This window comes from Rhea pennata, chromosome 2 (assembly GCF_028389875.1).
Source record: "Rhea pennata isolate bPtePen1 chromosome 2, bPtePen1.pri, whole genome shotgun sequence".
Classification (NCBI taxonomy): Eukaryota; Metazoa; Chordata; class Aves; order Rheiformes; family Rheidae; genus Rhea; species Rhea pennata.
The window spans coordinates 136,060,507-136,086,559 of record NC_084664.1 but is presented as its reverse complement, the minus strand read 5'-3'; the positions used below and the strand labels follow the sequence as shown (position 1 = coordinate 136,086,559).

General features: G+C 36.2%; 1 protein-coding gene across 1 annotated transcript in view; it reads right to left on the bottom strand.

Annotated features, from left to right (window-relative positions):
- The window catches only part of ANGPT1 (angiopoietin 1), a 163,460-nt gene that overhangs the window by 63,634 nt on the left and 73,773 nt on the right, over nucleotides 1-26,053 (bottom strand). Inside the window, exons 3-4 of the mRNA XM_062568260.1 lie at nucleotides 24,330-24,451; nucleotides 15,819-16,051 (exon numbers count right to left, since the gene is read on the bottom strand). Of these exons, the coding sequence (XP_062424244.1) occupies nucleotides 15,819-16,051; nucleotides 24,330-24,451 (355 nt within the window). The remainder of the gene's footprint in view (nucleotides 1-15,818; nucleotides 16,052-24,329; nucleotides 24,452-26,053) is intronic.

Sequence of the window (26,053 nt, the reverse complement as noted above, 5' to 3'; positions counted from 1 at the left end):
GAGTTCCTCAAAGCAATATTTTAGCATGGCAAATTGCTGCAAGATGAAGTGGGATTAATATCACAGGTAGTATTCACAGGTGGGAAAATTGAGAAAGAAAAATGTTAAATGCTTTGCCTCAGTAATTTCATGAAAAACCAAAAAGAGAGCCAGTGAGAAACCCAGTCTTGAGCTGCACAACTATCCTGCTCCCTAGGTAGGCATTTTACACAGACTGTTATATTTTTCCCCCTTTTATGGCTTTTATATTGCTATTTTAAAAGTGGACTTTAACAAAAAAGTCTTGTTTTTCCTTTCCATTTCTGTGTTGTAAGCTTATTTTTTCCAATAAAATCAATAAAAATAAACCCCAGTTCACATACTTGTATGTGGACTCCAATTGGAAAATCAACTGCTTTGAAACTTGGCCGTATTTGGAAAAGAAAGGTAGTGCTCGTAACACAGTAGGTGACACACTTCCCTTTGCGATGGGACCGTATGGGGTCCTCAGCAAGACACGCAGGAACAATGCGCTCTCAAAGGTGCCATTTTTTAGATAACACAGAACTGAGGTCTTAGCAATTTGTGTTAATTAAAGATTTTATGGTATTATTTTGTAAGCAGATGGTGTTAGCATCAGTGGCCAAAGTCCAGCCTGAATAATTACTTGGGGCTGAAGCCAAAGCCTAAAGGAATTAACAGAAAGTCTCTCATTGATTTCAGGGGATTTAAGATTAGATCTATTCTTCCAGCCAGAACTTCTCTAAGACTGTTATTTCAACTGCAGACATTAGTCTCTCTTGTCTAAAAATGTATTTAGTCTTGTAGAGGCAGTATCTTCATTTCCTTGAGTCTTAAAGTACTTATATTTTAATATCTATAATACATGTAGCGAGACCACCCTACCTCTATTTAGACACTATATAAACTTTGCAAAATACTTGGAAATAACTACATTAGATTTACTCAATGATACTGGGAATTGAATTTGATTCATTTTTAACTGAAAGTTAGGCAAAAATTTCATGAATAATTGCTTAAATTACTAGTATCTAACTTTTGAAAGATCATACTGTCATAACCTAAAGATCTTGATTTCTCTGTATGTTGTACTTTTCTATTGTTTATTTTAAAAATATAAACAGGGAAAAAAATGGATTATGTGTTCATGCACTTAAAATCTTAACAGTAGACTGCAACATTGTAAATAGCTCAATAGCTAGTAGCACAGTTCTTTGCAAGGAAAACAGTGTCAATCTGCTCAATAGCATCCTTTCGGAATACCAAGGAATATTCAGTTTGATATTTAATAGCATTTATGTATGTTCCTATTGCATGAAAGAGATAAAAAGAAAAGAAAGAAAATGTAATTCATTTGCTTAAAAAATAAAATTCTAATTTAGGCAAGATTTTAATCTCAGATGAATTAGAGTTAGACTTGAAAAGAACTCTCTAAGGAGATGGATCTGTAGGAAGCATATTTAGGTAGGTTAATAACGAAAACTTTGCCTTGTGCTTAGAGACTAAAAAAATCATAACTGAACTGATGTTGATGTCAAAGATGAAGATGACAAGGAAAGATAAATGCCATATCTATGCCCAGTTCCTTCTGCCCTTTCAATATCAGCCGGCTGAAACTATAAGCAGCAGAAGTGGCCCTGAGATTTCCCCTACTCCCAGCAATCCAATACCCTTCCTTTGCAGCAGTGGATTTTATTCAGTGAGCCTCCGTAGCCAAGAGAAGACGGCTTTCCTTGGATGTCAGTCCTCCCTTACTCAGGAGTCTGCATTCCCACTGGAGAGAAAGCTCAGTTCCTTGCAAAGCTCCTGCTGAACTATTCTGGACTGCAGCACAGTTTATTTAGCACGACCAGCCCAAAGTTCAGTTTTCCTTTATACATCAGACTGTAATTTGCAAGAATAGCCTAGAGTTATCAGAAAATTAATACTCAGGAATGTTACTGGTCATGTTCTTTTATGGTGAAATATGTTTTTTCTAAGGTTTGCTCTTGTTTGTTTAACTTAATATTCCATAGAGTTTCCAAATCAATTCTACCTACTACAGCTCCAGATTCATTGTTTTCCCTAGAACATTATATAGACCTTGAATCCTTTATACCTCTAGTGACGTTCCTGAATGATGCATTGGCTGACATATGGTAGATAAGTAAATAGCAATAATAAAAAATTAAAAGAACTCAGAAAAAAGTTCTAAAACAAAATGTGTAGTCATTAAATTTCTTTGTACAACTTAAAGATTTTAATGGAATTTACACAGTTTTATAATGTAAGTTTATCTATTTTTAAAATACAATGCTCATACCAAAATTTTATATACCTAAAGAAAAATATAAAGTCACCGTCAAACAAAATAATGTTACCATTTTTAAACCTGAACAATAAGCCAAAATTTGGAGGTCTAGAGGGAGCTTTTTTGTTGCCTTTTCTGGATGAGTAAATTGGTGATGAAGTCTGATTCCCTTGAAGCAATGTTGCGTATATGTAACGTTCCGGTTTCCGGAGCATATGAACTGAACAAGAGAAATATGTTTTTCACCGCATCTCTAAATGCCTTTTGGTTAATTTTTAGCCCAGTCAGCTTTCTCCTTGGGCTATGCTACCTGTGTTTACCTGTCATCTGGTGAATCTTTTTCTTGCTGCTCCTTGGCTGTGCGGCTCCCGGCAGGGCCGAGGAACACAAACCCGAATCAGCGGGGTTTCGGCTAGCCGGGGGCTGTGGGCTGCAGCGGCTGAGCAGTTGTTTGCTGCCCCTGCTGCCAGGGCATTCACCTTCATTAGGCAGCCGGGTCGGCGGCTGAGGTTGCAGCCGCCTCAGTTTTCTTAGAAAGAGTTATCAGAGCTTGCAAATAAGAGAGCTCAGACACACTGGGATGTTCTTAAAACAATAGCCAGTGAAGCCCCTTAGCCATGGTTAGCTGTGCGTGGAGGAGATTATTCTTCCGCTATCTTATTCTAAGGGTAAATGAGCTCCTAACAGCTATCTTAAACGATGACCATTTTTCTCCCCAGCTTTAAATAAACATGGACTAACTCTTATGTGACTCGTGAAATATTTAATAATCTAAAGTTCTCTTCTGTGAACAAGAAATTTAAAACATACAATATCTAGATTTTTTCCTATTTGCATGAAAATAATCCTATCTTTATTTGGAAAAAATATTATTTTAAATTAATGTATTTCTTTTTTTTCCTTGGATTTCTGATTGCATTTTTGAGAAAAACAAATGGCTATCGCACTATTCTTCAAGTCTCTGTTAGATATTGGTGTTGTATTAATTTTAATTTACTTTCTTTAATTACACTCGGATATTTGTTATTGCTTACAAGCAAACTGCAGTTTATTACATTAAGTGAATCAGTATAATCACATTCATATACACTAAACCAGTGAAGATTGAGTAAATTGCTTGTCTTATATCCTCTAGTGACACTGCCAGTAAATGAATGACAGCTGTAAGTTTCTTGCTGTAAGTTCCATGGTGATGACATAGATAGAAATTCAGATTTGTGTAGTGCCTTAGTCAATTATTATATTTTCATAGTTTGTTTCATTTACAGCTAATTTTCTTATTGTGCTCAATAGTCACTATATCCTAAAAGATGCTTACAAAAGAATCTTCATGCTTTTGAAGCCTACAAGGAAAGGTCTCTCTCAATATGTTATGAGCAATTACATTTGAACTAAATTTTAGCTGCTCTTTCAAAAGCATCTGAGATGGAAATTTCTACCCCTGGATCAAGAGCTTCAGAGAAATCAGAACAGTAAAGCTTGTAAACTGAGGTCTCTGCCTGCAGCGGTGGCATTCCAGGGCAGGGTCTTCTGAGGACTACCAAGTGGCAGAGTATGTTCGGATCTAGACTGCAAACAGATTTTGCCCCCATCTTGTCGTGGTTCCAGACACATGGGGAATCCTACACTTTCATAAGAGCTCCCATATCTCTGACCTCTCTCTCTGCCATGTGGGTGCAGCTACCATGCACCACCACATTTCCAGGCACGATGGTAAGTGCTGCCCAGCTTGCTAAGAAGAATCAAATCACGAACGTTTTGATGTTAGCCAAAATATCCAGTCCAGCATCTGAAGCATGGAGGCCTGGAACATGGCCCACACATGTACATATGTTCCTGGACTTAGAAACATGAATCAGAAACAGATTTGATAAAGAAACGGTGAAGATTATTTTTGTTTTGAGGAGGAAAAATTTGCAAAGAGTTACAGCCATGCATTTTCTGCTGACTTATAGATAGAGGTATAGTCTGTTATTTCAGTGGCTTTGTCTTGCATATACCAACCCCCACTGAGAACAGACATGAGCCTGTAGCTAAGAGCTGGCTGCGATGTCCAATAATTCCCTGAAACAGACAATCCTGCAGCACCATAACTGTGCTGCAAATGGTACACGCACAACCACAGGGAAAAGCACAAAGCTGGAGTCTCACTTCAGCTGAGATTTACTCCCTAGATAAAGATCACTTGATAAAATAAAATGATAAAATATAAGAGCATGTTTGTGCCCCTCCCTATGTCACCAGCAGGTGGAGGGAGGTGATCCTGCCCCTCTACTCAGCCCTGCTGAGGCCTCATCTCGAGTCCTGTGTCCAGTTCTGGCTTCCCAGGACAAGAGAGACATGGAGCTACTGGAGAGAGTCCAGTGTAGGGCTACAAAGATGATCAGAGGGCTGGAGCACCTGCCCCATGAGGAACGGCTGCGAGAGCTGGGCCTCTTCAGCCTGGGGAAGAGAAGACTGAGGGGGGATCTGATCAACGTGTGTAAGTACCTGAAGGGAGGGTGTCCAGGGGACAGGGACAAACTCTTTTCAGTTGTCCCATGTGACAGGACAAGAGGCAATGGGCAGAAGCTGAAGCACAGGAAGTTCTGCCTGAACGTGAGGGGGAATTTCTTCCCTGTGAGAGTGATGGAGCACTGGACCAGGTTGCCCAGGGAGGCTGTGGAGTCTCCTTCTCTGGAGATCTTCAAGGGCCGGCTGGATGCAACCCTGTCTACCATGCTGTAGGTGACCCTGCTGAGCAGGGGGGTTGGACTAGATGATCTCCAGAGGTCCCTTCCAACCTTACTGATTCTATGATTCTACAGTCAAACAAGACTTGAAAAGTTTATTTTCTGTTTTTTAACCTGATTAGGTATAAAATATATATATTATATTATTTTCCTCTCCAAAAAGTATTTTTAGGATATTAAAGTCACTTTTGCCTAATGTAGACAATACAAAAAAGAATTAGGAAACTTACTATGTGTTGAGAGTTGCTTCAGCTCTATGAAATTAAAATTATTACAGTTCTTTATATAAAACAGCAGCAGTTCAGGTTTCTTTTTTTGTATCTAGCTATCTAAGTAAAAGATTTAAGTGTGAACTTATATGCATAGAGCACCCAATCCTAAATCATTACAGAGAAAGACAAACGGCTCCAACCTGATTTAAAACCTTCTGCAAGGTCAACTATGTTTCGTCCTGTGTTAATACGCTCTTTTATTTTCAAGTCCATGAAGTCTGAGCATTACTTTTCAACACCAATATGAAAGTTCCTTTTGGATGTCTTGGAGCCTGGCAGCCTTCTCAGATAAGGCATTGCATGTGCATGTTTACATGCTTAGGTTTGCTTATTGTGAACATGGTAGAAAGTTCAGGACTAGAGTTTGGATATATATTTTTCTTCCTGCAAAGTATCCATTCACTAAAATGCTCAAAGTAATATTTTTTTGTGGGGTTCCTCTGAATCTGCCAAATGGAAAACGGAAAAAAAAATTGACATATTGGAATAAAATATTTCTGTCTTGGGAACCAGGCTTTGCAGATTTTTAAGAATAAGAGAAGAAGGAATCACAGTCTGCTGCCTGATTTTGGGGGGGCTTTTTCTGTAAAGCTATAGCTGTAGAATCAAGTTTATAGATTATAAATTTATGGATTATAGTTTATAAAATTTTATTACTAAGGGTCTCATTCACGCCAAATGAAGTCATGAGAGCAGCTGCACCAAGTCACACTACAGTTCCAACTAGTACAATAACCTTACTTCAAAATCAGAGACCCTACAAGTGGTGGAGCCAAACTGGTTAGTCATGTTGCTATGAGAAGGGAACTAGATAGGGGAGCCCACCGAGTACAGTGTAGGGCTTGTGTCCATTCCTCCTTGTCTCCAGGTAGGGCACCACTGAACAATGTCTCCCAGCTCTGGGGTATCCTGGGATCTGTGGATTTTGCTGGGGTGATCTGCTTGGTGCCTCATTCCAATTCCATTTCTGTGTATTTTTAATCCTCCAACTCTCACTGCCCTTCCATATTTTTTTCTTTTCTTACCCCCCATAATTTTTTTTTGTCTTCTTCTCTTATTCTTTTAGCTTTTTCCCTCCCCTAGAGGTCTTTAAGGTTTTGTAAAGGCTGGGCTGACGCCTGGCCCGAGAAGGAGACTTCAGTAGGAACAGATGTCCAAAGCAGACAAATGAGGAAGAGGATAAGAACAGGCAAGTATTTCTATAAACTTATAGCACAGGCACTTTCTGTGCCAGATAAAATATACTTATATTTAATAGGCTCTGAATGAACTTTTTTCCATGAATTTCTCCGGTTACTTCTTGAAAACATGTGATCTTTAATCATTCAGTGTCCCATACCAAGAAATTCCATGTACATATTATGTGAAGGACAATCTTATGTTGGTAGCTTTTAACAAGTTTGTTTCAGTTGGTGCCCCTTCATTTTTCACTAGAAGAGAGAGTTACTAGTTCTGTATCCAAGCTCTGCAAGCCATTTCTACCACATTCTCCTTCAGTTATGGTTTTCATAGGCTGAAGTACTTCTAATGCATCCTTATACAAATGCTATTCCACACATTCGATGTCTGTCTTTGTTGCTTTTTAAGGCTTTTTCTTTAGATGTGGGATTTAAAATTGTGCCTAATATTTAAGCACATCATGAATTATATTGTGGTATATTTTTTTTTTTTTGTGATTTCCTCTCTGTTCTTTGATAAAATTTTTAATATAGTATTTTAATTTTGACCATTGATAGGTCAAATTTATTCAAGATTTACTTAGGAGCTTACTTTGAATTAATGTGACTATTTTAGAAGTTGGGAGAAAAAAGAGCTCTCGGGTGATGGGGTGGAGAAAAGGGGATTTGGGGAAGAACTGTTCTATTTTTTATCTCTTCAAGTACAATCATCTATTGAATGATTAGAACAGAAAATGCTGTGAAGTTATGCGAGTATAAGTGGGTCTTTTTTGCTTTTTGTTTGTTTTTTTATTATCATTTTGTTTTAAGTATCTAAGGGAGCATATAGTCCCTCCTCAAGACCTAGTATAACTACATGGTATCACTTGAAGGAGCTGCGCTGCTCTTCCCAGTGCTGTTGCTTGTGGACTACCTCCATAGCTACAGCATGAAGCAGCTACCAGACAGTCTGGTAGAGGGTGAGTTGTTTCGTTTTTGAAACTAGGCTTAGTTTTCCGTTGGAAGACCTCACTGAACTGATTCATCCTGTGACCTGACAACCACTGGGCAGCGAAGTGGTAGGAGTTTGTTTGCAGGGAGCAATGATGAAAACAAAAATAGTCCTTTTGCTTCATGGCCGCATACATCCTGCTCGCTGCTCATCAGAGGCCTTGAATGAGTGTGTGAACCTCTTAGTACAAACCAGCGTAACTACTAAGCCTCGATGAACCACAGTTTATAGGGCTGTGCTGACTCTAATAGCCTAGAGACCAATCCGGTGTTAGATTCATTAGGAATATTAAAGTTCATTATATATAGGAATTTCAGGCCTATATTTATGTGGGCAAGAAAGAGGAAGTGTGTAGCTGATTAGATGCCTCACACTAACATTTATAGAAAATTTTTAGCAGCTAACAGAATATTGCATTTCTCATTTAGTTCTCTAAGATTTTCAAGCAAGAAAAGCCAACAATGGCATAACAAGGACACTTGAGCTATCCAACTACTTACTAAATAAATCATAACAGAATTCCCCCCATTTAGCGCTGCAGGAACTGACTAGGTCTTGGAAAACAATGTTAACATAGTGAGCTTTCACCCTCTCAGGGGCATAATTATTTACTTCCTAATAAATTATCAACAGTTATCAAGTTTGTTTCCCAATAAATCTAGCCTTAGTGACTGGTAACAACAATAATACTTCGATTCACTGCGCATTTGAAAGACATCACTTAGGAATACCATAAAATGGTCCTCATTAGTGAGCTGAAATAGAATGCCTTATGGCCCATTTACAAAGAGATAAAGACTCTTAATTATCCAGCTGCAATATAGTTCCTTAATAGTTTCTGCTTGAGACAGCAATTTTGTGAGTAACCAGCCATTCACTGAGAGATGAGAACTAAAGTCTTTCACAAACTGTTTCAAGAGAGATTAAGCTGTAGGCTTTAATATCTCTAGTGTCCATATTTCTTTAATTGATTTATATTTTTCCATACAGACACCCTAATGTGCATTTACTGTTTCCAGCTGAACCGTGGTATGCACACAAAGAAGCTTTTCAGTAACAACCCATTAGAGTGACACCAGCAGTGTTGCTAGTTGGTTTACATACCCTGTTATCCCCTGTAATATCTTTACTGTGAGAGAATAACACTATTTTTGTAAAGCAGAGAAAAGAGGGATTTGGCATTGACATATTCCATAAAAATGAGGGTGGGTGATTGATTTCAGTATTAGCAATCAAGAATTATAATATAAAATATACACACATATATATATATATAGTCAAGCTATCCATTCTTCAGCACTAATAAATGTTGACCTCCGACTCCTTGGAGCCTCCCTTCGCAAAACAAGGGGACCTCTCTTCAGTGACACTAAATCCAAAATTAAGATTCAGGTTTTGCCCAGCTTTCAGATTACAGATACAGGCAGATTGAAAACTGGAATGTATCTTTGTAATACTGCTAAGTGCTTTGTGAATTGTGGGTGGAAAAATCCTTACAAGGTGTTTTTGATAGTGATCTTCTATTTTTAAATGAAAGGTATTTCTTTTATTGCTTTCAAATGCTCTTTTCTTTTTTAAATAAGATGTAATTACTTGCCCACAGAATCCTTAAAGAAGAAGGAAGTAGAGAGAAACTGAGCAGATGGATGTTTTCTGTATCCTCAGACACACATATTGTCAACCTTAGCTGAAACAATTTGGTTTGACATTTTGGGGAATCAATGTTGGGCCTAATGACAGAATAAGGTAAGTGTGGAATGTGAGACAGCTTCCATGTGTTAAATGAAGTTTTTCAAAACTCTGGTGCAGTCATTAAAACTGCCAAGTCAATTTAATTAGGTGTTTTTAATTTGTTCTTAATTAAGATTTTGAAAAAATTCATAAGAAATTTTGGATTTCATAGACTAAAATTATCATGTTTTGTTACTACATTGCAACATGTTAAAAATCATCAGTAATAAGAATGGAATTACAGCTATAAGAAAGAAAATATCTGTCAGTTGGTTCAGGAATTCTTTTCTTATAACCGTATTTCACCACACTTTCAATCCACCTTGGACCTATAGTTCACAGCCAAAGTGGGCCAGAAACTTCTGTGTATCTAGCAAAATAATAATAATAATAATAATAATCTGATAGTCTACCCTGGGATTCTGGCTATTAAAAAAAAAAAAAGAAAGAAAAAAAAAAGAAGTACCAGCTTGTATTATCTAATCCACCTTTGAAGTCTTTATAATCAAGTAGGCCAGCATCTCTGCTGGGGTAATTCCACTAATGTCAATGGACTTGCCCCTGTGTCTGTAACCTGCAGGTCACTTCTTTGAAGTTGTAGTTCTATTCTTACTCTTTTCACTTCAGTATAAAGTTTATCATAACAAATGTGGCCTAAGAAATAGACTAGACCACTTACAGTTTAATGTCCTGAATAATAAATTGTGATGCATTGCATAAATGAGTATTCCTTTTAAAAAAAAGGTTTTGATATATTTTTCTTGCATAATTTGTTAAAATATGAAAATGACCCATAACCCAGGAGATCTGTAGTTTTTCAACAATGTCTGAGCCATTAACAGTTATTTACTTCAGGAACTCAGTAGGCACTTCCAGGGAGGTAAATTCCTAGCATATATGTGTATTATTTTGAGAATTAAGCCTAGCTTTTTGTCAGCATTCAAGAGGACGCTAATGCCTCATTTCTCTCCTACTAGGAGGTCACGAAACCAGACTTTAATGAGAAAACTTTCTCTACTGTTCCATTGGTCCTCTGAAGTATACAACTTTAGACCAAACATTTTAACAAGCTATATTATTATGCAGTCTGACAGACAACATAAAAAAAAAAAAAAAAAAAAAAAAAAAAAAAAAAACTCACATACTCAAAACCAGGAAAAATGAATAACTACATGGATAAAGATATATCCCCACTGAATTTTTACATTCCCTCATTCCCTTAGGCTGTGGGTAAGAGTACTTGGGCAGCTAACCTAAGTTATGAAAACTAATGTAAACCCAGTAGACACTCTAGATCAATTTTCTTCTACAGGACAAAGGACAAAACTTCCTTTTGAAAAGAGCTGTGGCTTTTCACTGGGCACATTCTGTGACATTTGTTTTTAAACATAATTTCCCACGGGGTCAATATGACTTCTGAATTATCTGGTTTGGACTTTGTGTGTACTTCATTGACGATGTCATTATCTGTTGCTCAACACTGTTCAAAGTATAATTTTTTTTTGAGGGACACCCTAGAACATATTTGTATGTCACTATACTTGGGGTACATATCCTTTTATAAGTAATATTTCTGATGTGGAAGCTTAGAAAGTCCTTCAATAATACGATCTCTGAGTTGCAGCTATGTTATTCTTTATCAGTGGCAGGAATGTATTTAAGTCAACTTAAATTTTACATTTTTTTATATGTTTTGAAATAGCTGTAATACTTGTAGATAATGAGAAGAGCATTTTTACTGGACTTCTTAAAATTTCAGATCTGGACACACAATCCCAAGCATAATATTTGCATCCTGGGAATTTTAGGGTCTCAGAATAGGAATAAAAATTAGAAGCCAAGACTATGGAGAGACTATCTCCATAGCTGAGACTACCTCTGTTTCCGTTCATACTCCCAAACCAAAAGAAATTGTTAATCTTCAGTCAAATAATCTTCAAAGTAGTATGAGAAATGAATAGTTGTAATAAAGAGATAATCATGAATCTTTGATAATCTATGCAAAGAACTGCTATGATCTCTATCTAGTGCTTCCTTATTCTCTACAAGTGAAGAACATTTACAGTCCTAGAGATATTTGTGCGATATCTCTGTTGTGATTAAGTAAGCACTCACCTAAAAGTTTCTATTTCTTTACTTTCCTGTTGTGGAAAAGAAGAAACTCAGACATTTATCCATAGCTGAATTTGGAAATTACTTATCTGTAGAAAGTTTCTTTAAATTTCCATATTGTTGAAAAAAAATTCAATTGAATGCTAGTGTTGGAGGGTCTTAGCTTTTTTAGAAATTATTTAAGGAATTTATTGGCAGCTCCGGCTGAGATTGTTGCACTTACCTAAAAAAAAATTTATATATATCTATAAACAATGTGACAGATCTATTTAGCCACAGACATAGGCCAAAATGGAGACATGTCGGTCCCCATGGTATCCTGTATATGTTTGAGTTTCTGTAGATTTTGTGATCTTGCAGAGTGTTTATTTTTAGGGAATAAATTTAACTGAAAACTTAGAATAGCTCGCTTGAGGACAGAGAGGTGGGTGGTATTTTGGAAATCAAATTCACCACCAATTTCAAATACAACAGGTGGCCCCTATCTCAAAACCAGTCTGCAGTAGAACAAGATATCTGAAAACCCCAAGTATTTGAGATTACTGAAACTAAAAGTGGGAGTTGGACTTTGTATTTAGATCCAGCTATTAAAAAAAAAAAAAAAAAGGAAAGAAAGAAAGGGTGTCCTCTGTGTAGTTTTTCATTTTTTTCTCTCCTCCTCATTTTCCATTATATCCTTCAGAAATTCTCCTAATATGATCTAGTCATAGTAAAAGAAAGAAAGTAGATTATATTGTAAGCTTGTTATCCAGTAATAAGCATTATGTCAATAACCTTCTCAGAGTGTAAAGCTAAACCAAAGCAGTTTCTGTTCAACCCTGCATCTCCACATTGCTCAGGCTAAATTCGTCACAGACTCCCAGCAGGCAGACTTCCAAAAGTGTCCCAACATATTTAAGTTAATCTAAAAATAAATCTTCTGATACAATTTGTCATTATTGGAAGAAGTTTATCGCATGTTTTGTAATCAAAGAACAATGATTTTCACCAGCTTGGTTTCAGATGAAGTCATTCAGCTGTATCATTAGTTAAAAAAATAAAAATAAAAGGGAAAAAAGTTTTAAAATTACTTCAGATTCCCTTGGTAAAGTCCAACTTTTAGGACTTACGCAAAGGAGAACACCATTTGGCTATCTGTGACTTGGGGAAGATTTTCAGGTTTCTTGATGCTAATAAAGTATACATGCTCATATTTAATTTGTGATTGAAAATCTAACCAAGGCACTTACCAACATTCTCAAAATACTATAGGGTTTAGCCATACTTTGTAATCTCTCAGCTCCTGTTTTTATCCTTGGACAATGTCTCATCTTTGAAAACCTGACCTTCTAGATGCAATGCTTTGCTTAGGCCATGCTTCCGTTCAAAAATGATTGTCATGAGACTGAAGTTTTTAATCTTTTTCTAACTCTTAGACTGTCTAACATTTAAAAAATCCTTTTATTATCCATTTCAATATTATCTAGGAACTCTTATTCACTTAAATATTCTCTTTTAATAGTGGAAAATATCTCTCAATGTTATTGGCTTAGCCTTTTCTTTCTACCAGCAGTTATTTTGTATGCTTCTATAACACTATCCTACATACCTTCCTTCTCACCTGAAAATACAGAATGTATTTTGTTTTTCTTTCCTCATATGAAAGTCATTCCAGGGATATAATTATTTCCATTGTCCTATTCTATTCTGGATTACTTTGATTTCTGCTATATGCTCTATCAAATTAGATTATCAAGATTTACCCCAGCGTAAGACAGAAGAGGTGTCATTGATTTATGTATCACATTTTGCTATTCTCTGTCTTGTAATAAACACCAATTTCCACGGTATATTTTGTGTTTTGGACCTAAGCACCACATAAATACTTGTGCTAGTCTATCAAACTACAATTTTTTTGTGTTAATTTAGAGCAGTTTCAATTGTACTTCCCAGCACGTACACTTTTCTATCTTCAACATATATTTGCACAGACTATAGCTGGTAGCAGTTTTTGGTAAAACCAAATGCTTTAGTATTCAGCTTTCACTAGAGTGGTCTTTCACTACAGGATAATATTACTATTTTAACTTAACCTGCCTGGCCTCTTTTTCAAAAAACTATTTACCAAAATTTTAGTCAGATAGCCTTAAATAGGCAGTAAGTGGAAGCATTTCTGCAATTATTTCACTTTAAATTTTATCAGTAGAAAAGGGATCCAAGGAGTGAACTTGTTAATATGTTCATAATGTGTAACATGAACATGCTAATATGTTCATGTACTGAACATGTTAATATACAAAAGAACTGGAATTAAAAAAAAAAATCAGTGTTTGAGTTAGGCTACTAAATTTATATATAGGTATTTAACTGTGCTGAATTTGTTTTCACAATTCATCAGGAGAAAAAATAGTGCCGAAAAATCAGGTTTCCAGACACCTGAATTTGGATCCAGGAGCCCGATTTTAAACTACCACTTTTCACATATGCGCTCAAAGTCTTTATAAGAAGCAGCTGATGAATGAAACTATGTTTAGAAAAAAATCTTTTTTTCTTTGAATCAAATTCACAATGATTATAAAAATCTGTTTTTAACATTAAAAAGACCTTGCAGTATATCTCTGTATGAGCATAATATATCTTTCATATTGATATTATTTTTAAAATGCTCCTGAGCTCTATTAGAACACACTGAACAAAACTTAGCCAGGTTTCTTTGCCAAAAGGCCATAAAACATGTTAGAGGATTTGAATTATTTTACAATATTTCTCTATTGGTATGAGAACAGTCTAATATGATTTAATTCAAAATGCTGGGGAGCTGCATAACAGAATAAGCAGAAGGGAATACTTAGAATGGACATGAGGAAAAAAAAAAAAAAAAAAAGTGGGCTATCAGTGAGGACCAGAGCATGCAATGCTTCCAAATGAAAAGAAGGAATCCCGGTCACTGGAGCAATTCTGACTCGAGCCACACAAGTTGTATGGGAATATACAGTAGAGAACAAGCCTTGAGATGGTTAGTTTGAATGATCTAATATGTCCTTCTGCCTCTTAAACCTAATATTAACTTATGATATAGGCGATGAGGGGATATTTTTTATTATTGTTTATTTTAAGAAAATAATTTAGGGCACTTACGGTTCTAGAATTACAGTGAGCAAATGCACTGGACTGGGGTGCCAGTATTAACCGTGCGTGGCCCTCTTCACCTGCACTTCCACACTCACTGTGGAAGTAGCACAACCTGCACATGTGCAGTTTCTCTGTCTACCCTATAGCCTTACTCAGAAGGGTTTTTCATGACATCTTCCCAGACAGATCACACTTTTCCCAGCTTTATTCTGATTTTCCGTTAACAGTATTTTTAACTGTCTATGAGCCATACTGAACACAGCTGTTAATCCTGTTTTTCTTAGCTTCAGTTTTTAGCATATACCTTTTCTCTTACATTCTTACACTTCTTTTCTCTTATATTTTCCTATATCTTTTTCCTCCCTCTATGCTGCATGACTTTGACCCTTTTTGTAGTTACGCATTTGTCCTTTTCAGTGTCTCATTTCCATGTCTCAGAGTGGTCTCCTTACACCATTTGTCTCCTCCAATCAGTTCTGATGAGTGGAATTTCTTTCTGAGACATTCTGCAGTGTTGTTAGCATTTGAAAGATAAAATTCCATCCTAATTTCTTTCTCAAATTCCTCAAGAAATACCTTTACTCACAAAGGCAAACTTCAGGAGAAGAACTTTTAAAATTGTCTATATACAAATGTAAAACCTATTTTTCAAATCTATTAACATGCAGACAGCTATGACTCTCTTGACTTTCCTTACATAATTTATTAATTGTCCTAGATATTTTATCAATTCCTTCTTCAAAGAAATATCAATTCTATGTTTCTGCTTATAGTATCCTAACATACCCTGAAAACAAATAAACAAACAAAATCTAGCAAAGTAGACAAAATTAATTCCCTGCTATAAATAAAAACTCATTTCAGAGATGAGTCATCTCACTTAATTTTGGATGGCTACAGCACCATAAATCTGATCTCATTACTTTGTAACTCACATACACGTATAAAATGTCAGGTTACTTTTGTTCATTTAGTGCCCAGTTTTCTCTATTGATTAAAGGAAGTCTAAAGTAGCTCAGAGACAGACAATCTTAAAATAAATGTCCACATTTGGTCAGATTACTCCCAACAGGAGACAGATGCTCAGAGGAATAAATTAGCATTGCTAGTTTGAAGCAGTGGCATTATAATGGCCTACGTCAGCTAAGGTCATGATATGACACCTCAATACTATTAAAGTCAAAAAGCTTCAAATGCGACTGTTTTGTTAAAAGAGTCAGTCTTAGCACTGTCTGAATCTTGCTTTGATTCCTTGATTCTCAACAGCTCCTTTGTCCTCAGTTATAATGTACTTTTCTCTTTTGGAATAGGTTCATCAAATTCTGCCTCTCCAAAAATATAGCATTTGAATGAGGAGGAATTTACTACTTCTTTTAATGTTTTATAATGCTGCTTTCTTACCTCCTTCCTTGGAACAGAGGCTGATTAGAGTATGAACTGTATCCATCAATTCAAGCTGCTGTTTCTGCAGGACACTGTTGTTGCTTGTTGCCTTGTTTAATTGCTTCTCTAGTTCCTGGATTATGTAGCTTTGGCGAGTAACCAAGCTTTGCAGGTTCTCTTTTTCCTCTTTCAAAGTGTCTAGTTCCTCTTTATGCCTTTCTTCCATTTCTAATATTTTGTGCTCAAGTAAACTAAAATAAAGTAAAACAATTAGTGGATATTATTGCATGTCAATATATTTTCTAATACAGAAAACAAAGGTGTTTTATTTTTCACCATAGAATTCAGTATATAAATCATCTGTTCTAAAAACGTCCAAATGGTCATACGCACTACTTCAGTCAATTGATGCACTCTATCAAGCAGCCAAACCTAAGAAATTTTTAAGGTTCCATTTTGTAACATTTGCAGGCTGTAGTGCTTAAACTGCATGAAAGTACACATCTAATAGTTACACCTGTCCAAGCACGTGGCATACAGTCAGCAATGCACTTGCATAAAAGAAGTTTATGCAGACAAGCCTAAGGTAGAACAGGACATTGAAGAGAACATCACTGTAGTATGGATGAGTCAATACGATAAGAGACAAAAATCAGAACGTTAAAATAAGAGGAGTTTGTGAAGGGCCTTACAACTGAAGGAAGAAAGTATGCACTAGGAACTATGCAATACCATTAAGGGATCTAGGTAAAAATCCCAGTAAAAATCTGTTTTCATTTGGTTTGTGAAGCTGGGAAAGCAACGGCATACCAGGCAGTTGTATCTGCTTTCAGATTAAAAATAGTATTGTTTCCCCAAAAGATAAACCAGAAGTCTGCATTATAAAGGGAGGACCTATTGCTTCCCTTGAATCCATGCAGATTTTCTCTGCGCACTTCTCTAGTTCCACAAACGGCCCCTAAGACCAAAAAAAAAAAAAAAAAAAAGAAAAAAAAAGAAAAATAGAGCATCACAGTATAATAACCTGCTTTCACTATTGTTATGAATAATTTTATACAAGTATGCAAACACTTTCTCCTGACTAATATGCTTTTCCTAGCACCATCTCCGTCCAGAGTCGGAAGTGTACAACTTACAGGGATCAAAAGCATGTTAGATTATATCTAGAAGATTAGAGGAGTTGTGGACACAAAGGACAGCTAATATATGTCATCACTGAACAAGAAGTTTTTTTCAGACCAGTGCTTTGATGCTGCGGTGGGAGTTTAGCAGAAAGGTTTTATTATTATTAAAGAAATTAATTCATCCCCTCTACTACCTTCTGTTCAATAATTCTACTGTACATGCCAGGAGAGGTGCTTGTCATGCCCGTAAACTAACTTGGCAACAAATCTCTTTCTCTCTTAGTCAGTCTTAGATTTTATTTATTTTCACTCTCCTGCCACCTTTGTTTTTACTTCTGGATAATACATCAGTGGCAAAATGCCTGCATAATTTCAGGTCATTTAAGCTAACTGAAGAATGTAATAAAATCCATATGGAGTTTTTTCTACTAGATATCACAGAGATTTAATATGAGCTGTTACAAATGATAACAATGCAAAGATTAAATTTGGGTCCTAGATTTGCTACACAAGCTAGAGTAATATATAAATATATTTTAAATAGGCAAACCAAACAGCAAATCACTTTTTCCTGAAATATTGTAAATGTGGGAGTTGCAGAGACACAGAAGAAAATACACTCTGCTAGATCAACATATCTAATTCTGTGAAAACCAGAAGAATCTGGGTAAAGGGGGAAGAAAAAAAAAATAAAGAGTAGATGGGAAGGCAGAGCACTTTCTCTTGGGGTCAGTTTCCTTCCCAAATAAAAGGGGTAACATGATATCTTATTCTGAAAAACTCATTAATTAGTAACAAAGGCATAACAAGTTTCAGTTGACTTAAAACTGACCATAGAAAATTTCAATTTGAAATAAAGTAGAGATTTTATAGCTGAGGATAACAAACTGTTTTAACACCTTATCAGACCTGTGGTTGATTTTTTTTTCATCACTTGAACTCTTTCATTAAACATTATACGTTTATGCCCTAGATCTTTGGACTGTTTATTATTTTCTTTATGTAAAAGTCTTTAAGCTGCATTATGCAGAAGGTCAGACTAATTAATGCTGAACTGGTTAAAAAAATTCTGATGGAATTATTTTCTATCCTAAAACACCATTCAACAAAATCCAAATGTCCTACAGAAATTTATCTATTCTGTCAATTTTTTTCATGAAAATTGTTGAAATGCTCATTTTGACTTTAGATTTGAACTTGTATGATAGACAATAATGCTCTTTGGACAGGAACAGCGTGGACGCTATGCAATGGCTGCTAGATCTGGCCACATGTCAGTCTGGCATCTTACAGTCCATCGGAAATTCTGTGTAGTGTCAACGTAAGAGAAAGCGCCATTCCTGAAGCCAGAATATTTCTATATCGTGAAGTGGCAAGACTAAAGAAGTTCCCTTTATCTTCATCCCCCATCACAGTGCAGTACAGAGCGGTGCTCTAGTTTTATAAAATCCTACCCACATGTGCACATCTGAATGATTTTATGTTAAAGAAAGATCCTTGGACAGCCCCAGTACATGGATTGCATCATTCGTTTCCCACTATACTCCTAAGCCCACAGCAAATGAACCCGTGGTGATGACGGTCTTATTTGTAGTAACACTGGCTGACAGGAAAAAGCTGACAATGTTTAGAGCTTCCCTGCTTGGCATCTGTAGAGACAGACAGCAAGCAGATGTTTTATGGCTTTAGCAATAATACATCCTAATATTTATGAGTGTTGTGTCAACAACATGCGGTGGAAAAATGAGGGTATAGCAGCAGTTGGTTACTTTACAGTTTTCTGTGTAGATTAAAAGTCCTGTACTATAAACTGCAAAACTAAGCTATTTTAAGGAATGGATAGGCATTTCTACAGTGGTCTTTCCACAGATATACAACTCACAAATCTACAACAGATAAGTCATGAGGATAGGACCACTCCTTGTATTCCTGGCAGAAACAGTAAAATGAAATGAAATGCAGTTGTTACACAAGAATCAATGGGAAACCTTTGCTCAAAGCTCAAACTGAACAAAAGCGGAAGCTTCACAGATGGTAGAGACTTCTGCACTGGCTTGTTCTTGAAGGAAAACACCCTTAAATAGCATGAGACAAGCCACTCATATGACCTCTGACACCAGTGTGGCCAGGATTTTCATATGTACTGTGTTTATAGTTCATTTAGACAAAATAAATAAATAAATAAATCTCTCACTTTTTTCCAAGGGAAAATTTTCCAGTTTGACTTTGAAACTAATTACAGAAATATTTAAACATTTTTAGTGGTTATCAGACCACTGTTCTCTTTCTTCTTCCCTCATCAAACAATTTCCAAGAATGAAGAACCATGAAGAAACAATTTTGCTGAATGTTTGGTAAAGGTATTTTATCAAATTTTTGAATAGGCACTATCAAAATGAGCTTAAAATCAAGATATTCCTACTAGCTTTCATAAATTACCATTTCCAAAGTAAAAAGTTATACAAAACAAGAAGGTTGTCTCCATAATAGTTAATCAAGCAATCTGTGAGTGCTGAGTGAAGCTGTTATATAATACAACTTTATAACAATTTTCAGCAAAATGGTATTGTCATGATGTAATGACTGGCTGTTTTTAACTGTAAGTTTACTGTGTGATTTTCCTACATTTGAAAATTTGGCTGATCTAGACAGATGAAGCAGTCATGGGAATAACAAGTAAATAATAATAAAAAAATAAACATGCACAATTAGAAAAAAAATCAGAATTCACTTTAAGCAACACATGCATATACACACACAGACACATATGCACACATGTATTTATATCATTGCAGCCTTCAGCCTGGAGGACAATCAAGCATTTGGGGAACTTAGTGAAATTGTGAAGAAATAAATGTCGTTATTAACATGGATAAACATTGGTTTTAGGCATTTGGTATAATCCTTTGGAGTTCTTGTTTATAAGACATTTACACATTAAGAAAAAAAAAAAAAAAAACCCACCCCACTACACCCCCTTTTCCTAACCAAAAACCATCTCTCTCTGTCTAGCCTACCGACCTTGGTGAGGCCAGAAATCTATTTTCAACCAGCGAAACGGCGCGTCAGGTTTGCCAGGACGCCAGCCAGCGGGACGGGCCAGCGCGAGGGTGCTGCGCGCGGCCCGTTCGCGGAAAGCCCGCCGACAACGCGGGGCAGGGTAGAAGGCAGTACAGAAGTCACCAAACAGCTCTCAGGGAAAGCTGCTGTCATTCGGAAAGGTGATGAAGCAGAACATGTAGAAAGCACTTTTGTAGCTCTCTGGGGAGGAAGGAAAGTTTGATTTGGACAAACTCCCTTATAAGGTATGTAGTTTATTCACTAATCCATTCCAGACAGTGGAAGTTTCAGATTTTTTCTTTTTTTAATCTTTGCTTCCAGAGGCCTCAGTTTAGACTGAGGGAACAGGATACAGACTAGATCTTAGAGATGGACTTTTATCACATTGCAAATAATCTTAAAAAAAAAAAATCTAGACTTACTGAAAATACAGATAAAATCATTTACTTTGTTGAGCTATTCAATAAATAAAGACAAGTAATGTCACAAAAGGAAAAAAAAAAAAGTCTTTGGCCATAGAGATGTGTTTTTCTTGTATTATGTATGTACGGGAAGACAAACAGGTAGAGGATTTAAAGGCTTATTTTTGAGGGCAAATTTGGTATTTTCTCATTGAGACAGCTGCTTTGTAGTTGCTTTTACAAGAGTGACACTTCCTCTGTATTGTCAGGTGCTGACTACTCAAATTTAAGTAGGTGGTCTGAATGGTTTAAAGAGGTGTCCTCATATTTTTTAAGGCCAGTGAATTTCTTGGTCTTATGTCTCCCTGTCACTTAGCCTCAGTAAGCCCTTTTTTAAATACCAGTGAGAAAATTGAAATCAGAAAGATGAAGTGAAAAATCTGAATTTATCTTTTTGGTATACGCAAAATTTGCATGTAAAACTCCTTTCAGACATACTTTTTTCCCCTCACCTTTTAAAATCAAGAAGAAATTGAAGAGTTATTCCTGAGTCATCTCCTTTCATATGATATAACATTTTTTTACTGACCATATTAGCCCAATCCAAATTTTTGCAAACTCAAGTTGGATTATTAAAATTTATTTCCACTATTTATTGTTTGAAGATGCAGAATTCCGTTACATTTATCCTCCTTTGTTTGATGAAAAAAGTTCCTTTCACATTTGCATATTGAAACAAATAGCACACAGTAAGTTAAATGCAGCTGTTACACTCTGAAAAAGGCTCAGAAAGACACATAAGCAGGGAAATCTTTCAATAATAAATTAAAATAGTTTATAAAAGATCTTGTGGGAGAAAAAAAAATGTCAATAGAGGAAACCACCATTTACAATATAGTGGGTGGGAACCCACAAGACTAAATTATTTATGGCATGAGAGCAATCAGCAGAAACAAGAATCTGGAGCAAATGTGACTCTACTTATATGCCATAGAATATCTTTCACTTCAGTGGGATAAAAAGAAAAAATTTGGCCACTCTTCCCAGCAGAGGCAGGAAGTAAAGACTTTATGGCCAAGAATAGATATGTTTCTAGTCTAAAGAGCGTGCGTTAGTCCCCTGTTGATATGCAGTGTTCATTTTCTTTAAGGATAATATACAAGTTATTGTACTACAGCAACAATGACTTATTATTGCTATTATATTTTGTATTTCTTTCATCCAGAAACTAGTTTTCTGAAAGTGGTTAAGATTATGATCATTGTTTTGCATAGAGGAAATTGAAGCATAGAGAAAGAAATGATCTGCTGATAGAACACCATCTGTTGGTTATTTTTGGATTGTAATAGAAATATCAGTTTCTACTGTGGTAGACACCTACTGCAAAAGAAAAGCCCTTTTTCAAAAAAAGTTTACAGTCTACGCAGACAACATAGATAGGAGGAGTTTTCCCTAATTCATTGAAGGGAAAGTGATATATAGAGTGATGAAGATCTTTCAGCTGAACATAGCCTAACGGGTAGTCTATAAGTGCTATTTAAATTTAAACAAGCTAAAAACATTGACATATTTAGAATGCTAATATCTCCCAAGATCACAAAAACTTGTCCTGTACTGAGCTTGACACATGCATAATCGATTTCAAGTTCAGGACCTAAAAAGCCAAGATTATGTAGTTATTTGTCAGAAGTAGATGATGTTACTGAAGCTGATGATTCATATTTTTAATGTTATCATAACACTACCCTCTCTCTAGCTTCCTAACTCCCAAGGAGAGAGTTAGCGACCAAACCTGGAAAGTGTATGCCTGGTTTTTACTTCATTACAAAATGAAATTCCTTGTAGTTTTTCTGTTTATCTACATATAGCTCTGTTTTTGACAGAAACAATACAGTATAAAAAAATTCCTTTTTAACATACTCCTCTCTCTTTTTTTTTTCAAAAGTCCAAGCCAGATCATTTTGTCATGTCACAGACCATTTCATCATAATGTCGGTCAAGTCAAAGGTCAGTTTAAATCAAATTTATTTACTGACATGCAGGCTTTACACCCTGACACATTGCTAAGACAAATAAATAAATAAAGATTATTAAGTACACAAGACATCACATAAATGACTCAGTCTCTTAAACATTGTCAATAAACTTTTGTGTGTAACCAGACTGTAGCAGATAAAAATGCAAGTATTTACTTAATTGAAAGACAAATTAATGTTTGGGTTAATTCCAAATTGAAATAGGTATGTAAAACACGCAGAATAAACTGCCTCCTGAACGTTCCTACTCTATCCAACAGCTACAGGGATAGCCTGCACATGGAGTTTGATGAATTGCTTAACTTCTAGATAACTGAAGTCAGTGTTAATCCCACAGTAATCTATCCATATTTCCCATTGGTCAAGAGAAATCCTTGGAGACTAAATTTTCAATGTGATCCAACTTCTCCAGAACAACATTTAGTGGAATTACTGGTTGGAAACAGTTCTTAGATTAAATAAATTTTCAGTTCTCATAACCAGTAGCCCTAATGGTAAATTATTTGATCAAATTTGCAATTTAATAACAATTAACAAGCATATTTCCTTGGAATGACTTTTTGTTCCCCCTTTATAATTATTTAGCTTTTTGGCCTTCTTACTCCAGTAGATTCTTTCCTATTGTCTTGTTAGTCCTCTTACATATAACTCAGGCCAAAATTTTTCTGACTCAATTGCTGTTTCTTGTGCAGCAGCAGGATCATGGCACATTTCTCTGCAACCCTTCTGATTTCAACTTAAGGAGTAGACTGAGACTTGAATGGAACATTTCAGTAACTACCTCACTTTTAATGCTGTATGTCATATTCCAATGTCAAGTATAACCAATACAGGGATTGAAAATCTTAATTCTAGTCAGACTTATCTCAGAAATGATCTTTCTAGGAAAAAGGAGACAAAGCTAGGTGTGGGGAAAGTGCTCTCTGCCTTCCTTGCTTAAACTGGGCCTTTAGGTAGGCAGGTATATGAAATTTAGGGCTCTAGAAGGACAACCAATAAGGAAGAAGACTTTATCCCACTCTCTGAAGTACTGGTTTTCCAAGTCCAGAAGGTGTTTTCAGGTACTGAGCATCACTGAAGATCCTCTGTTCAAACCCACATGCGAGACAGGCTCAGACGATCGGCTCACTGTGGCACTGCTTGTTTGGCTGGCTGAGGTGTCCTCAGTGCACCAGCTGCCGTGAGCCCTGATTTAGGAGCTAAATAAAGTCTGTCCCAGTTCATGCACGTGGGATCCTCGTGAACATTGATCTGAGGGCATTCGTAGAATCACTTATGTGCTGTAGCACAGAACGGGACAACGCTGAAACTTCTTGACTCTCACTTTGTTGCTTAACAACTTGTTTATTGTTAACCAGACTTTTTTGTTTTCCTTCTACTTCAGCATTCTTTAAATTAAGCACAGCTCCACATATGCAATATACAATGTATTTTATACTGCATCCAAAAAGAGAAATGTATCTTTCTCCTTGTTAGATCTTTATATCCATTAACATTAGAAAGAAGAACTTCAAAAGATTTTCTGATTTCTATACACTTTAGGCTATCTGATAATCTCATAATTTATTTATTAATATTTGTTTGTTTGCAAATACTCATACAAGTTATCTTTATACTTTTCAGTAGCAGGAGCTGGGGAAATATGACTAAGTTTTGATGAAGCAGACTGAGATGTGAACTTACATTGCAAATGACAAGCAATGAAAAAAAAATCAACTTGCATTTATCATATCGTAGCTGACACAGTATAAGTTCACACCCAGGCTCTTTTAGCAGGAAGGTAGATGTTACCTGGACTTTCCAATTACTATATTTGCTTTGTGCATTTCATTTTAGATTAAAATAATATATGCAGAAAGCACTTTGAGACGAACAGAAAGAGTTTAAGAGACCAATACCCACTCTTACCTGTTTTTCTCATGAATCTTTAGGATTTCATGTGTCTGTTGTAGCAACTGCTTTTCTAGCTTGTATGTAGATAGTGAGTTTTCCAGTAGTTGAATTTCAAGTCTGGATGTTTGATTTAGCACCTTAATGATAAATTAAAAAAAAAAGAAAGAAATAATGTTTAGAATATTCTGATAGTGCTGTTATAGCAATAGAAATATAACACAACCACTTCACTCTGATCTGATGATTCATCAAAAAAAAATTATAAATCCTTTTCTAACCTCAGCTGCTCAGTTGTAGCAAATGAACTCAAGCTACACTGATACGTACCAGCTGATACTCTAGCAGCCTATTTGCTTCAGAATAATATTAGGCCACTAGAAGAAGGCAAGGTGATTGCTAAATAAGTTTTACTGCAATGGGAAGAACAAGAGGCATGGCTCAAACATGCATTCCTACAGAGCATGCTCAAATCAGCAGAGTGCTAGAGTACTTGCACCGAAGCCAAAGTGTTGCATCTGCTGTTTTGTAAATAGAGCTCCTAGAGCTCAGGCTTCCCCCCGAGATCTCACTTTTACAGTGTTGGCAGAAGCCTGGTGTCTGCTTATGTTATCCCTGCTTGCACTCTGACACAGATTTTTAAGAGGATGAAGGCTGTGATCCTTGACGTTGCTCTATGCAGTTGTCTTTGACCTCAGGCTCTATCAATAGTACAAGGCCTTACTATGTACAATGGACCAAAACAAGCCCTCCAACTAGAAGAAAGGCAACAGATGCTAATCTAAATAGTTCAAAAGTGAAAGTAATAGTCAAGAATGCAATTATACTAATTATTGATAATTCATGTTGTTGGTGTAGCATCTTTTATTGCATAGGAACATGACGAGTGTGTATAAATATGTTTTATAGGTATTTCTGCACACAAAAGCTGAGAAGCAGTCATTTCTGGAGCTAAACATGATGCTTCTTTAACAGAACCTGTCAGGTCCCCCTGGCAATTATCCCTGTCATCAATGGATTTTAAGACAATACTTTTATATATGCCTAATGGTATGTGAGAAAGCAAAAACTATGGTGCTTGAACTCATTTATGCAATGTCTTTTTTTCTTTCTTTTTTAAGCTCTTGACCTTCACTCAGTGATTTGAGTTGTTCTTTCTTAAGGGTACAGAGATCAGAAAAGTTGGAATTGATCAGTATGCAGCTGTTTTGTTGTTGGAGAGGGGTAAGTTTGGAAGGGCTGGGAAGCATCACCAGAATTTCGGAGAGATCTGGGAGAAACTGATGGAGGAATTGATGCATGGTTTGCATGGGGTAAGGAGAAAGGAAGGCACTAATAATTTTTCAAAGGATATAGCTATGAAGCAACCTACAAAAAAATCTGTAGAGTTTCAGATGGAGAAGAAAACCTGAAGTGTGCCAGTGGGGTTTTGGATGAGTAAGATCTTAGGAGGAGTCAGTGAGATTTTAAGGAGCTGTAGGCTCTGCATGTTCTGTACTTTAGATTCCTCCTTACTCTGGTGTGACCCCTCACTGGTATTCTTACTCCTTACTATAGGTGTGAGTTCTTAACATTTTCCTCCTTGTATCCCACAGACCTTCATCTCTCTGCTATGCAATCAGCTTCCTCCATCACTGTCAACAGCAGCCCCTATTCACTTTCTTGAGTCACCTGCACCACTGTTTTCTGATTGCTAAAAGAGCCAGGAACTACAGGGACTTTCTACTGAGAGAAAGGAGGTG